The 13,944-nt window shown below is 38.7% G+C and overlaps 1 protein-coding gene and 1 pseudogene across 2 annotated transcripts; both read left to right on the plus strand.

Annotated features, from left to right (window-relative positions):
- Positions 1–4,029: 4,029 nt before the first annotated feature.
- On the plus strand, positions 4,030–7,872 carry LOC146558338 (uncharacterized). Its single transcript, XM_085247765.1, has 8 exons — positions 4,030–4,268; positions 4,350–4,679; positions 4,799–5,038; positions 5,628–5,714; positions 5,816–5,844; positions 5,953–6,009; positions 7,137–7,205; positions 7,395–7,872. The coding sequence occupies exons 1-8, from the start codon at positions 4,208–4,210 to the stop codon at positions 7,536–7,538; spliced, it is 1,017 nt and encodes a 338-aa protein (XP_085103891.1). The 5' UTR covers positions 4,030–4,207; the 3' UTR covers positions 7,539–7,872.
- Positions 7,873–8,544: 672 nt separating this feature from the next.
- Positions 8,545–10,157, plus strand: LOC146558339 (uncharacterized; annotated as a pseudogene). Its single transcript, XR_014888682.1, has 5 exons — positions 8,545–8,655; positions 8,837–9,172; positions 9,301–9,566; positions 9,718–9,816; positions 9,987–10,157. The product of XR_014888682.1 is annotated as an uncharacterized LOC146558339 (transcript).
- The last annotated feature ends 3,787 nt before the right edge of the window (positions 10,158–13,944 follow it).

The raw sequence follows: 13,944 nt of genomic DNA on the forward strand, positions 1-13,944 counted from the left end.
TCACGGTACTGGGTCTCTGACCCAGTGTTTTTGTTGGTTTTAGTTATGTTCTTTGTTTATTGTATTTCATGTATAGGTTTCCTGTTACTTTGCCTTCCCTGTGTCCCGTGTCTAGTTACCCTTGTCTCCATGTTCCTTCTGCCTCCCCAGTGAGTTGTGTCTTTTGTCACTCCTGTCTCTCTGCTCCGTGTTCAGTTTGTTCAGTGTCAAGTCAGCGTCTTTGTGTTATATTTCCTGTTACTGTGACGTTCCCTTGTCTCATGTCAGTGTTTGTGGTTTTGCTTTGGTCTTTTCATGTTTGATTACTCCCACCTGCACCTTGCTCTTGTGTCTCATTCCCTCGTTATCCCTCAGTGTATTTAAGCCCTGTGTTTTCCTTGTTCTGTGTTGTGTTGTACGGTGTGTGTTTACCTGTGTGCACCTCTCTGTGTGCTTAGTAGGGATGGGTATCGTTTAGGTTTTATCCGATACCGGTGCCAAATCGGTACTTTTGAAACGGTGCCGGTGCTTAAACGGTGCTCGAACCGGTGCTTAAAGAATGGAGAACACAAAATTGGTCCAAAAACCTCTCATGTTCAGCTGGTTTTTTTTTGTAAAAAGATAACAATGTGTGCCTTTTCTGCAGCTATGTGGCATATATGGCATCACTCTTGGCTGGAAGCAGTGCTTAAACAATGGAAAAAACACAAACTTTGTCCAAAACCTCTCATGTTTAGCTGTTTCCCACTTTTTCTTTGGTCATTTTAGCCTTTTTGGCCAGGGTGAAGGGAGCATCTGCCATCAAACAAGAAGACAGCCGCATGTAGCTATGATGATGTTTGCTAGTTCACCTTACATGCATTAATGTAATAACGTGGTTAGCCTACTCAACGTAAATTAGCTACTCACGCAGAGAAGAACGGCTGCTGCTGCATCATCATCCTCATCATTTCTGCTACACTGGCAGGGCTAGGGGCCAGGACTCTATTCTTCGGGTTTTTGGGGATGTTGCTCCGGGTCCGATAACTGGCAACCCACCCGACGTGCACGGTGTGAGGTCTAGCAGCAAGCTATCAAATACGGCGCATTTCTGGGCTTTTAAAAAAAACGCTATGCGTCGCCAGGTGTTTAATTCTTGGTGTTACTTCCTTTGACAGTATCACAGTATCAGCTTAAAGCACTTGTTGCTGCTGAGTTTGCATATTTTGCTGTGAAGTACAGCCAGACTTTTGACCGCTTCGCCTTGGACATTTTTAATCTGTAGCTCTGCTCTAACAGAACGTACGTACCTGGACCCGCCTACTATCCTCGGAAACGTAAAATGATTGGCTAGAAGTGTATCACAGCTCAGGAAAAAAAAGCACCGAAATAAAGCACCGAAATGTGCGCTGCTTTTCGGTCTGGCTACTACCGTTTATGACAGAACCAGTGCCATCATGGCACCGGACACCGGTACCCATCCCTAGTGCTTAGTTTATTTTTCCAGTGTAGTTTTGTATTGTTTCTCCCAGCCAGCAAATAAAGCTGTGTTTTTTTGAGTTTGCTCTTTGCCTCTGTGAGTCTGCATTTGGGTCTTCTCTTACCAGCACACAGCTAGTTCATGACATTTATTGTTATGTTTTGTTTATTTTAAATAAAAATTGGTGTATATATATATATATATATATATATATATATATATATATATATATATATATATATATATATATATATATATATATATATATGCAAATTCATTGCCTCAAGCAAATAAGCAATGTTTGCTTAAGATAACTACATTAGGACAACTTATCCATTCATGAATTACATTTTTGTCATATTTTATATTTGTATTTTGAAAACAGTAGCGATGTCAGCTACCATTTCACACACTTCACATGGGATTTTGTTGGTTGAAGGACCCTAATAGACTCTAGAATTGTCACCATAAGCGCTGCCTGTCTGTTTCGTACGAGCATAACAGTTCAGGCTCAGCTGTGTTGCATGTGCGTCAAGAAAGAAGCAAGCATGAAGAAAAAGGAAGTGTACCTAATAAAAGAAGGAGGAAAGGAACAAGGTTTATCTGGCAAAAAATAATACATTGGGAAATAAAAATTAGCAGAAAAAACTTGTAAGATTTCATTTGATTTTTCTGATTCTAAATGTTTGGTATTGACATCCAAACCATTATAAAGGCCAAAATATAATCTCAGTAAACAGATGAGTAGATTAATAAGTGTAAGTAAAAGCAATAATAATCTGCCATTAAATGTTTTTATTTTCCATAGTTTGTTCCAATAACAGTATAAATTTGTCTTTCTTTTTTTCCACAGTGATTAATTTGCCTTGTTGCCATTTTTATTGACTTCAGCAACATTGTGCAGGGGAATTAGAGCATCCATTTGCTGTTGCTATATGTGAAGCTAGCCTTAAAGGCAACTGATGACGGGCTTTCTGTCTCCCATTCAGTTATCCACTCATCTCTCTTAAAGTAGAACAATCTTGACTCAGGATAAAGAAAGAAAAACTCCAGACGTGTGAACGGCACCTCCTCACGACACATCCCCACGTTAACAGTACATCAATCTGACTCCGCTCCCTAAAAGATCATCGACTGCGCTTCAGCTTCTCAGTTAAGCTTGTATGTAGTGAAAAATCTACCGTCTACAGTGGTGAGTGATTATATTAAACAAGGGTTTAAAGATTGTGTGTACTTTTTATAAAGAGGGTTAAGAAGTGGATGTCAATGTTATGTGACATGAACAAGTTTCCATTAGAGCACTGAAATACCAGCTGTTTCGATATTAAATTTGCCTTTAGGAATTAATCTGTAAGTGCTTGAAATGTAAGCTTTATTTAACGTTGTTTTGTTGTTGTTTTTTCCTAAAAGAATTATCCGGTTTTTAACATACGGATAAAAGGCACTACTGTTCAACGGAAATCTTCATTTTGTGGGCTATTTACTGTGGCATCATTTAATTTGAGTTTTAGTGGGAATTTTTTGTATTTAACTTACGTTAAAAATGGTCAAAGTAACTTACTCTTTTTAACGATATTTGAAATGGTCGCTAGCAGTTATGTTCTCGCCACTGCCTATTACCATTATGGGTGTAAAGTATGGAGGACCACAAGAGCCACACACATTGAAATAAAGGATTCTACTTAAATGATGAATTGTAGAACAAATTCTGCATCTGTGAATTCATTTTAACTAATTTAACCCTCTGGGGTCGCGGGACGCGTCAAAATCACATGACCAGTTTAAGAGGACACAGCTACAAGATGCAGCACGTCAGAGTCTCCATTTCAACTTGGGTCGAAAGTGCGGAGTTCAAGCTATATACCAGTTTACCATGTCAGCCAATCAAAAAAAATGATAAGGCAACATGTGACATTTGGTTGTTTAGGGAAAAGGGGAAGTTTTTAGGGGTGACACCCGCAACGGACAGCGGGCGAGCGAAAGAAAGAGAGAGAGCGAGTTTTCATATGTGAGACATTAGTGACGTTTAGCGTGTTTGGAGGCTAGAGTTAGTTTACCTGCTCTGTTATGGTAACTGTCTTGATTAAAAAATATTGTTATATTTTTAAAAGCATATAAATTAACAAAAACATTAAAGAGTGTTTGAGAACGTTTATCCAGCCATGATTTGAAAGCATATAGCCCACATTTTAACAGACTGGTGTAGCAGTGAAGATGTTTAATCTGCAGTGAAAGTAATATAATAAAAGTCACATGTTGTACCAGCTGTTCCAGTGAAAGGTTTGTCCCATTAGCTTGTCTATATACCTTTTAAGTTACATTTCATCAAACAGTCCTGAGAATCCACACAAATGATCTTTTTATATATTACAGTCCAAAGTGAATACAGATGGTCTCCTGCAGCTTTAAAATATCTAAAGGACACTGAGTGTGGAAACGATCTGTGTTTCTCTTTTTGGTCATCATTAAGTGCTAAAAATTCTGCTGCTGATGTACTCACATTCCTACTAAAAGACTTCCCTTTTGCTTCTCAGAGGAAAAACTATTTCAGAAATGCAATGAGGAACCAACACGTGTTAGAGCAAGAAAGAAAACATCTTATCTGTTACAGCTTGGACATCAACAGCAGATAGTTGTCCTCTTCACCTGGCCCTCTATATCAGCATAATATTAGCATAAATCACAGGAAGTGGACACAGCATCTCTACAAGAAGGACTATTTCAGAGATTAATTTTTAATGTGAGAAACAGGAAGGAGAAAGACGGAGAATGGCTGAATTCAGGTGGATTCAAATGTTTTCATCAGTGATACTAATGCTTCAATTGTCAGGTAAGAATATTTAAACGTTTATAAATGAGATTACAAAAGCTTAGTTTGTTGACATTATTGATTTTATTCTTTTCTTCACAGCAGCAGCAGCTGACTACTCTGAGTTTATTATCAGGGATGAAGGTGAGGTCACTTTGTCATGTGAAAATGTGACAGATGATCAAGATAAATGTGACAGAACTACCTGGCTCTTAAGTCAGTCAAATAGAGCCGTAGTAACACTGTTTGAAAACGGGAAGATTCACCAAGAGGCTGAAAATAAATCAGACAGACTGAGTGTTACAGCAAAATGTTCTCTGGTTATAAAGAAGCTCACAGCTGAGGATGTTGGTCAGTACACCTGCAGAAGGTTCAACAAATCAGGACAAAAAGAAGGTTCAGACTCTGTAGCTGAGCTGTCTGTTGTTAACCGTGAGTATTTCCATCATAATGTTTTCAGATTATTAGAACATCAAACTGAAACATTACAATAACTATAACTACAGTGATGATTACTGTAAATGTTATTCTTGTTCTCTCTTTTTTAACAGTAACTGAATATAAGGATGATGACACAGTGACATTGAAGTGCTCTGTGTCCACATATAAAGAATGTAAATACACTGTGAAGTGGCTCTATGGTAACAAAGACCTGAGGATGTCACAGTCTGCCTGCAGTGTGACCTTTGCAACATCTGATCATATTTACACATCCAAGAACTCTGAGATGTTGAAGTGCCAAGTAGCACATGGTGGAAACGTGCAGGAGTTTATCTTCAGTCAATCTTCTGGTCAGAGAAGGGATACGTAAACATTTCAGTCCTTACAATAACTTCATCCTGTTATAAACAAACAAAGAACTTTTTTGGGGGATATGATCATAGAAAAAGTGCTTGTATGATTGGGTGAATAAGGCGAGTTGTATAAAGCGCTTTGAAGTCAGGTAAAGTAGAAAAGCACTGCAAAAGAAGCACAATTTAACAGACTTCAGAAGCCCGCTCCTACCAACAGTCAGCGTTGGATTCTTATACACGATACACTTACTTCACTTCAGCAAGTTCCCAAAAATAAGCTGTAAAAGAAAACATCCTGTGGAGATGTATTAATGGAAAGAAGGAAAAGGGGAAGTCAGCTTAATGAGGCTGCTGTTCATTTTCTGTTCCAGTTTATAAAAAAGCTTATTTTTTAAAAAACATTTCTGTCAGTGAAATAACATTATAACCAGAACAATATTTCTTTGTTGGTCATTTTAAGCAAATACAATGATCTTAACCGAGTAATTTTATACAACCTAAAACACATTTGATTTTTATACATCAGGATTTTAAAAAGACAAGAACCTGCAGACATAATGTGTTTAATGTTTTTCTTTTTCTTCAGGTGTGTGGAAGTTTATTGTTGTAGCGCTGGGGTTAACAGTACTCATAATGAGTGCTTTCATAGGCATCATATGGAAGAGAGTTAAAGGTGAGAGCTTTCACAAGACTGAGCTTTCATCACCAGGGAGACTGCAGAAACCAGGATGGACTTTCATTCTAAAAGCTTGAATTGATTTTTCTCTTTTTCAGGACACAAATCACAGATGAATGAAAATGCTGTGAGTTATAACACTTTCATGCTATATACGAGTAATCAGTCTTTCTTACTGATGTGATTATAGTCTGCTGTGTTTATGAGGCTTCTTTGTCTGTTTTATTTGTTCCAGGAACTCAGTTTAAACCCTGCAGTGACTCTGTCTGCTCCAGGAACCATTCAGGACTCTGTGAGCTCAAATACTTACTCACCACTAGGGATGGGTATCGTTTAGGTTTTATCCGATACCGGTGCCAAATCGGTACTTTTGAAACGGTGCCGGTGCTCAAACGGTGCTCAAACCAGTGCTTAAAGAATGGAGAACACAAAATTGGTCCAAAAACCTCTCATGTTCAGCTGTTTTTTGTAAAAAGATAACAATGTTAGCCTTTTCTGCAGCTATGGGGCATATATGGTATCACTCTTGGCTGGAAGCAGTGCTTAAACAATGGAAAAAACACAAACTTTATCCAAAAACCTCTCATGTTTAGCCGTTTCCCTCTTTTTCTTTGGTCATTTTAGCCTTTTTGGCCAGAGTGAAGGGAGTATCTGCCATCAAACAAGAAGACAGCCGCATGTAGCTACGATGGTGTTTGCTAGTTCACCTTACATGCATTAATTTAATAACGTGGTGAGCCTACTCAACATAAATTATACACGAACAACATTAAGCTACTCACGCAGAGACGAACGGCTGCTGCTGCTGCCATCATCATCCTCATCATTTCTGCTACACTGGCAGTGCTAGGGGCCAGGACTCTACTCTTCGTGTTTTTGGGGGATGTTGCTAACTCCGGGTCTGATAACAGGCACCACACCCGCAGTAGATGTGCTCGGTGTGAGGTCTAGCAGCAAGCTATCAAATACAGCGCATTTCTGGCCTTTTAAAAAAAAAAACGCTATGCGTCGCCAGGTATTTCATCGGATTTGATGTGTTACTTCCTTTGACAGTATCCCAGTATCAGCTTAAAGCACTTGTTGCTGCTGAGTTTGCATATTTTGCTGTGAAGTACAGCCAGACTTTTGACCGCTTCGCCTTGGACATTTTTAATCTGTAGCTCTGCTCTAAAAGAATGTACGTACCTGGGCCCGCCTACTATCCTCGGAAACGTAAAATGATTGGCTAGAAGTGTATCACAGCTCAGGAAAAAAAAGCACCGAAATAAAGCACCGAAATGTGCGCTGCTTTTCGGTCTGGTTACTACCGTTTATGGCACCGGACACCGGTACCCATCCCTACTCACCACTTGTATTTGTTCTCCCATATGTTGAATCTAAGCATTACTGAGCAGTCTCTATGTTGTCGTATCTGTGCAGGCTGAATCTGAATACGCTGTTCCCTATTCCTCCATCAGCTACACTAACAACACCACCAGTAAAGCTCAGGTAAGCTGTCCTGTTGGTTATTCAGGTGATGTCAGTTAATAACAATAAAAATTCCCATGAAAGAGCAAGGTAAATGTTGATATCTGAGTGTTAAGAATAAATATTAAGATTATAATACTATTATCATATCTGCCTTACCCTACATTATTATGGTCTTAATTATTTTGTTTTTTGTGTATTAACTTTCAGGTTGTAGGTCAAGATGATGATGATGAAGATGATGACACAGTGACCTACATCACCATGAAAAGTCACATCACTTCTGCTGCACCCTCCAGTGATCCCAGCAGCCTCTATGCTGCCGTTAACAAACCAGTGAGAGACACGTGTTGACGAAACAGCTACAGCTCATACAAGCTTTCTTACGTTACACTGGTTATGGTTGCGCTCAGGCCCTTTTTAACCTGTTATTTGTATCAGATTGTGTAAAAATGTTTCTAATAGGCTTAAGTTCTCCATGTTTAACAAAAAGGATATTATACTGCTCATTTACATTTCTAACACAGAATGTTGCACTATGTTTTATCCATAAATTGTCTCCAGTTTGACAAAGTTCAGAATTTATTACTGTAGCAATCCCTTTATCCAGAAGGGGGTGCTGTATATTCATTATAACAAAATGTGAAGCAGTGGAAGAAATAATCTAACATCCTCAGACATAATAAAAGTCACATGTTACATCAGCTGTTTCTGCTTGCAGTCATTTAAACATCTATATCTCAGAACTGTTTGAGTGTGTGTTTCAAAGCTGAATTAGTTAATTATTCCGTATTCAACAATATAGAATCACAATGGAAAACATCCTGTGATTAACACTCCTCTAAATCCCTGTGCTTTGTGAAAATCATCTCTTTGGGATTTATGATTTGTTCGTCTCTGTAAACTTTTCGATTGGACAAATGGGAGAGAGGGGTTTCACCCACTCAAGGTGCATTTCCTGCTACTCCCTCTACTCGACGCAGCAGGAAAACTGTTATTCCACCACACAAGGAAAAGAAAAAACATGGTTTTCAAAGTGTGTGCTGCTTCTCATTGCAATTGTATCTGTGGCGTCTGATACGAGCCCTTTTGGTTTGGCGGTGTGCGTAAACTCTGAGCATTATGATTCAGTTTCTCATATTGCAGAAGTAAATAAAGTAAAGTGGACAGGACAACCAAACCTTACTTAACTATCTAAGAGATTAATTTTAGGAGTCACTTTAACAACAACTGGCTGTTAATAAATGAGGAACATGAAAGCTGTGACAGTCTGGTTGTGTAAGAATAATGGCAGAAATGTGAGAAAGAAAGCTGAAAGTCATAATGAGGAAGTCATAGATCGAAAACTACAGGAAGAAGACACGCTTATGCTTTAGAAGCCTGAGAAGAAAGGAGAGACTGAGAGACACGATGGTTACATTTAGATGGATAGAAATGTTTCTGTTCTTTGTACTCATGCTTCAGTTTGGAGGTAAGGATGATTTTTACACTGTACATCATCTTAGGATTTGAAAACTAACTCTTTTTAATTTTAGTAATATCATTTTTATTTAGCACACAAAGCTGTTGTGTTTCTGTGAACAATGAAAACTGAGTTTGATGCACTCTTGAAAAATGTAGTGTTAACATTTTTGATTCTGTCATGTTCTCAGGAGTAAATAGTGGAGATCTTTTGCTCTCCTTCACTGTCAGAGATGGAGATAAAGTCACTTTGCCTTGTGTAAATCTCATCAACAATCATCACAACTGTGACACTACTGTCTGGCTCTTCACTGATTCAAGAGGCACACCAGCAGTAGAGCTGGTTTATCTTGGACAAATCAAAGAAAAAGCCAAATCAGACAGACTGAGTGTTACAGCAGAATGCTCACTGGTTATAAAGAAGGTCACAGCTGAGGATGTTGGTCAGTACACCTGCAGACAGTTTAGAGGCAATCCAGGGAGACCGCAAGGTCCAGATGCTGTGGTTTATCTGTCTGTTGTTAGTAGTGAGTATTTGCAACACTATATTTTGAGCTCAAACCATCCTGTTAGAACAACATGCTGACAAGTTACATTTTGAAAAAAAGGAAACTTATTCTTATTTGGTCTTTCACTTGCATTTCATCTTCACCAGTGACTGAACAGAAGAAAACTGATGAGGTGACTTTAAACTGCTCTGTGTGGACATATGGACGGTGCAAACACAAAGTGAAGTGGATCCATATCAGTGAAGCTCTGGATAGAGATTACTCAAATTTAAAAACATCGGAGTCTTCCTGCTCTGCTGCTGTGACTTTTCTGAATGATGCATCACTCATATATCAACTTATGACTTTAACTGTAGCGTAACAACAGAAGATAACAAAGAGCAGCTTTTTACCTTCAGCACTCAGTCATCAGGTAAGAAACCAGGAGAGATTCTGAAGAACTTTTCAAAATAACTTTGCATTAATCTGACTAATTACCTAAAATATCCGCTCATTTTATTGATCTGAAGCTTTAACTGACTGAATTTAGTTTCCTAATGAAAGGTCCACTGAATTTTATTCAGGTGAGAAATCAAATACTGCAACAACAATAAAATCAGAAACTACAACTGGAAACACAACAAAAGAGCTGGAAATCATGGATGATTCAACAAAATTACAAGGTAATCAACAATATTCAGCTTTTTTTTTTCAATATTTTATTTTAGAATGAAATGTTTTAATTTCAGATACATGTTTTTTTTCCTCTGTATTCATCTACATTAAAAAACAAAAACAATCAGAAAATGACATTTAAAATATTATTTTCATGCTTTTCATGCTCTGTCTCCAGGCTCATGCTGGTACAGGCTCATCATAGTGCCTCTGGGTTTAGCAGCACTTATAGCAGCTGTTGTGGTCATCAACATCTGGACAAGAGCTGGTGAGAATGTTCACACATAAGCAAGAAGGGTTGATAAACCAGACATGAAGCTCTGAAGAAGCACGGGTTTATGATTTTGTATTTTACAGGTGTGTAAAGATGGTGAACAATGAAAAAGTCCAGTCTACTGAAGTAGTTTGACCAACCCTCCAGCTTCTATCAGATCTCACTGATCAGCACATCAACAAGCTTTATATTTGCACGAGGAGCAGAAGCTTTTAAAAAGGGAATCGTTGTTTTTGCCTTAGTCACAGTTTGGACAACAATTTGAAATCTTGATATGATCTTTTTAGAACCACAGTGACTTTTCTAAAATACCTGCCTGCATCAGCGGTAAAAAGCTCTTTCTCCTTGTACTGTGTTTTTTGGAGGTGTACATTGTTTTTCATCAGTTTTCAGCAGGCAGGGGTAGCTTTTGGTGGTTTTCTGGACCACAAAAATAGAAACACGTTTGACATGTTGTTTTCTCTTTCTGCAGAAGCCTCCTGTACAGCATGGTTGTTGTAAAAAGAAATACACATACAAATATTTTTCTTTTACATCTGCATTTGCTGATCATTTCTGAATTTGAAAAACATGCTCTCACTATTATTTCCAAAACACTCCTGTTGGCACTTGGGTAATAGATTTCAAAGCCATTTTTCATTTCTTTCTTTCTCAGCTGCAGAAAGTTAGTTTAGAGTTTTGAGCTTAGTTTTATGAGCCTGAGCCTGGATACAAAGTCATTTGTATGTGGTCGAATCTGGTCTGCGCTCAAATGAGTTTTGATTGATGATGATGTAATCACACACACTGTTATCTTTAATGGATTTGAACATAATGCAATCTTTAAAATAAATAAAAATTCTAAGCAGAAAGTCTATTTTGCATCTCTCACTTCAGTCACTTTTGGTGTCTTGTTTCCAGTCTTTAACTCTCATGTTATTTTAAGAACAACCACTTCTACCTGTCCCAGTTCCATAAGTACACCCTATCTTCGTTCATTTCTCTCCTTTGAACTCTTTGACAACCCTTCCCAGCATCCTGTGACCGGTTTGTGCTTTCATGACTACAAATGTAAATTTGGATTGGATTTTTGCCCTATCCTGTTAGCTTCTCTATTTGACTTTAAAGTACATTTAAATATGCCATTCAGCCACAACTTTGAGACCTGCCTGTCACAGTCAGGCTGCAAAGCTGACTGTGTGAATAAAGGAGGTAAACCCAAGCGCAGACACTCTAAAACAAAACTCAAGCTTAACAGAAAGCGAGACGTTTATTAAGGCTGGTAAGACATTGCAAAACAAAAGGCAGAGGTGATGCTAAACAATAACCTAAACTGGGGAAATTAAAGATAAACATAAAAAACCCAAAACATGACGTGGATACGTGATACGTGACACATGATAGATGGAACATGGTGGTGCAAAGGACAAAAGACAACCTGACACTGAACAAAGTAGGACAGAGGACTTCAGTACACACAGAGATAATGAGGGGATGTGGAACAGGTGGGAACACAGCTGGGACAAATCAGACCTAACGAGACAAGGAACACTGCACATAGGACAGGGACTTTCACAGTAAAACAAGAAACAGAGTGGAATCCAGACATGGCAACACAAGCTTGACAACAACAACAACAACAACAATCTTTATTTATAGAGCACATTAAAAGCCCGGGGCATGCCAAAGTGCTTTACATGAAACAATAAAACAATAAAATGATTTACACTAAAACATCAGAATCATATAGGTGTGGGATTATGTTCACAGGTAAAAACCACTAATAGGAACAGTCAATAGCACACAGCTGTAGCAAAGAGAACTGTACCATCATACACAGTGATAGAGGACATAGGCAACGCAACAATAAAATAATAAAATAATTAAGACTATAACGTCAGAGTCATATAAGTGTGAGATTATGTTCACAGGTAAAAACCACTAATAAGAATAAACTATAGCACAGAGCTATAGCAGAGTAAAGCTGTAAAGCTGAACCATCAAACACAGTGATGGAAAACATTGACAGCACAGGACAACGCAAAACAACCAGACACATTAGAACATTAGAACAACACACTAGAAGCAAGGCGAGAAATTAACTGGTAGGAAAAGCAAGTTCAAACAGATATGTTTTAAGCCGTGATTTAAAAGATTGAATAGAATCAGACGCCCGGATGCCAATCGGGAGACTGTTCCACAGCTCAGGTGCAGCTAGAGCGAACGCTCGATCACCTCTAGACTTCAAGCGAGATCTGGGCTGAACCAACAATGACTGTGAGGAGGATCTTAAGGCCCTCGTAGGAAGATATGAATTTAAGAGTTCCTTAAGATAACTTGGCCCTGTGTTATTAGTAATTTTAAAAGTAAACAACAGAATTTTAAATTGAATACGAAATTTCACAGGCAACCAGTGCAGATCAGCAAGGACGGGAGTGATGTGAGCAAACTTCCTAGTTTTAGTTAGAATGCGTGCAGCGGCATTCTGGACTGTCTGTAATCTATGTAAAAGGGTAGAGTGGAGACCATAATAAAGTGAATTACAGTAATCTAGTCGTGACGTAACAAAGGCATGGATAAGCTTTTCCAAGTCATTGTGCGGGATGTAATGTTTGGCCCTGGAAATAAGGCGAAGTTGGTAGAAACTAGATCTAACGACAGCAGATACTTGTTTGTCAAGTTTAAATGAGCTGTCAAGTAGCACACCCAGATTCCTAACAGTGTCAGGGAAAGAACTGGTGAGAAAACCAAAAGCATCATGAAGTTTGGCACGAAGAGCGTCACTGCCAAAGATCATAATTTCAGTTTTCTTATCGTTAAGGATAAGAAAATTTGCCAGAAGCCATTGCTTGACCTCGCACATGCACTCTCGAAAGTTACTCACGGACATAGCTAGATCATCATTCAGCTCAAAATAGATCTGGATGTCATCAGCATAATAGTGAAAGGCAATGTGGTATTTCTCCAAAATGACACTTAAAGGAAGCATATACAGTGAGAACAGGGTAGGGCCTAGCACAGATCCCTGGGGAACACCACAGCAAACAGGTACAGCGGAGGAGGAGGAGGTAGCCAAGTGAACCGAAGAGAGCCGATCGGAGAGGTAAGATTTAAACCAATCCAAGGCGGTGCCCTTGATGCCTACAGTGTGCTCTAGTCTCGCCAATAGTATGTTATGGTCAACCATATCAAATGCCGATGAAAGATCCAATAGCACTAGGACAGAGGGGCGTCCATTGTCAGCCATTAGTAAAAGGTCGTTAAAAACTCGAAGCAGTGCTGATTCAGTGCTATGGTGTTGTTTAAAGGCCGATTGATATTTATCATTAATGTTATTCTCATCCAGGTAGGTCTGAAGTTGAAGCAGAACTACCTTCTCAAGAATTTTAGCCACAAAGGGAAGTTTGGAAATCGGCCTATAATTGGCATAATCATTTTGATCAAGATTACTTTTTTTTAGAACAGGTTGGATTATGGCATGTTTAAGAGCTGATGGTACATAGCCGGACAGCAAGGAGGAGTTCAATATGGACAAAATACAAGGTCCAATTGTACTAAAACAATCCTTGACTATACGGGATGGAAGAACATCATGTACAAGATTAGTATTATTGAGTTTCTCAATTAGATGCTTCAGAGTAGAGAGAGAAACGGGTTCAAATTGACAAAAAGTAGTGGAACAATTGGGGGTGGGCATACGGTCGGTCACCAAAGGGAGGGTAGATTTAAGAGATGCGACTTTATCCAAAAAATAACTTGAAAATTTTTCACAAAGGCCCGGGGAGCATGGCAGAGGCATAAAGGGGCAGGGGTTTACCACAGAGTTGAAAATTTTGAATAAAATTCGAGGGTTGTTTCCATTTGTGGTGATAATTTTAGATAG

The sequence above is a fragment of the Mchenga conophoros genome, linkage group LG15 (genome assembly GCF_057382185.1).
Source record: "Mchenga conophoros isolate Kocher_MC1m ecotype Shallow Benthic linkage group LG15, M_conophoros_male_GT1.1, whole genome shotgun sequence".
Classification (NCBI taxonomy): domain Eukaryota; kingdom Metazoa; phylum Chordata; class Actinopteri; order Cichliformes; family Cichlidae; genus Mchenga; species Mchenga conophoros.

Coding starts and splice junctions, on each gene's coding strand:
- LOC146558338 (XM_085247765.1), top strand. CDS start 4,208: ATGGCTGAATTCAGGTGGATTCAAATGTTTTCATCAGTGATACTAATG. Junction 4,269..4,349: donor ACTAATGCTTCAATTGTCAG/GTAAGAATATTT, acceptor TTTTCTTCACAG/CAGCAGCAGCTGACTACTCT. Junction 5,845..5,952: donor CACAGATGAATGAAAATGCT/GTGAGTTATAAC, acceptor TATTTGTTCCAG/GAACTCAGTTTAAACCCTGC.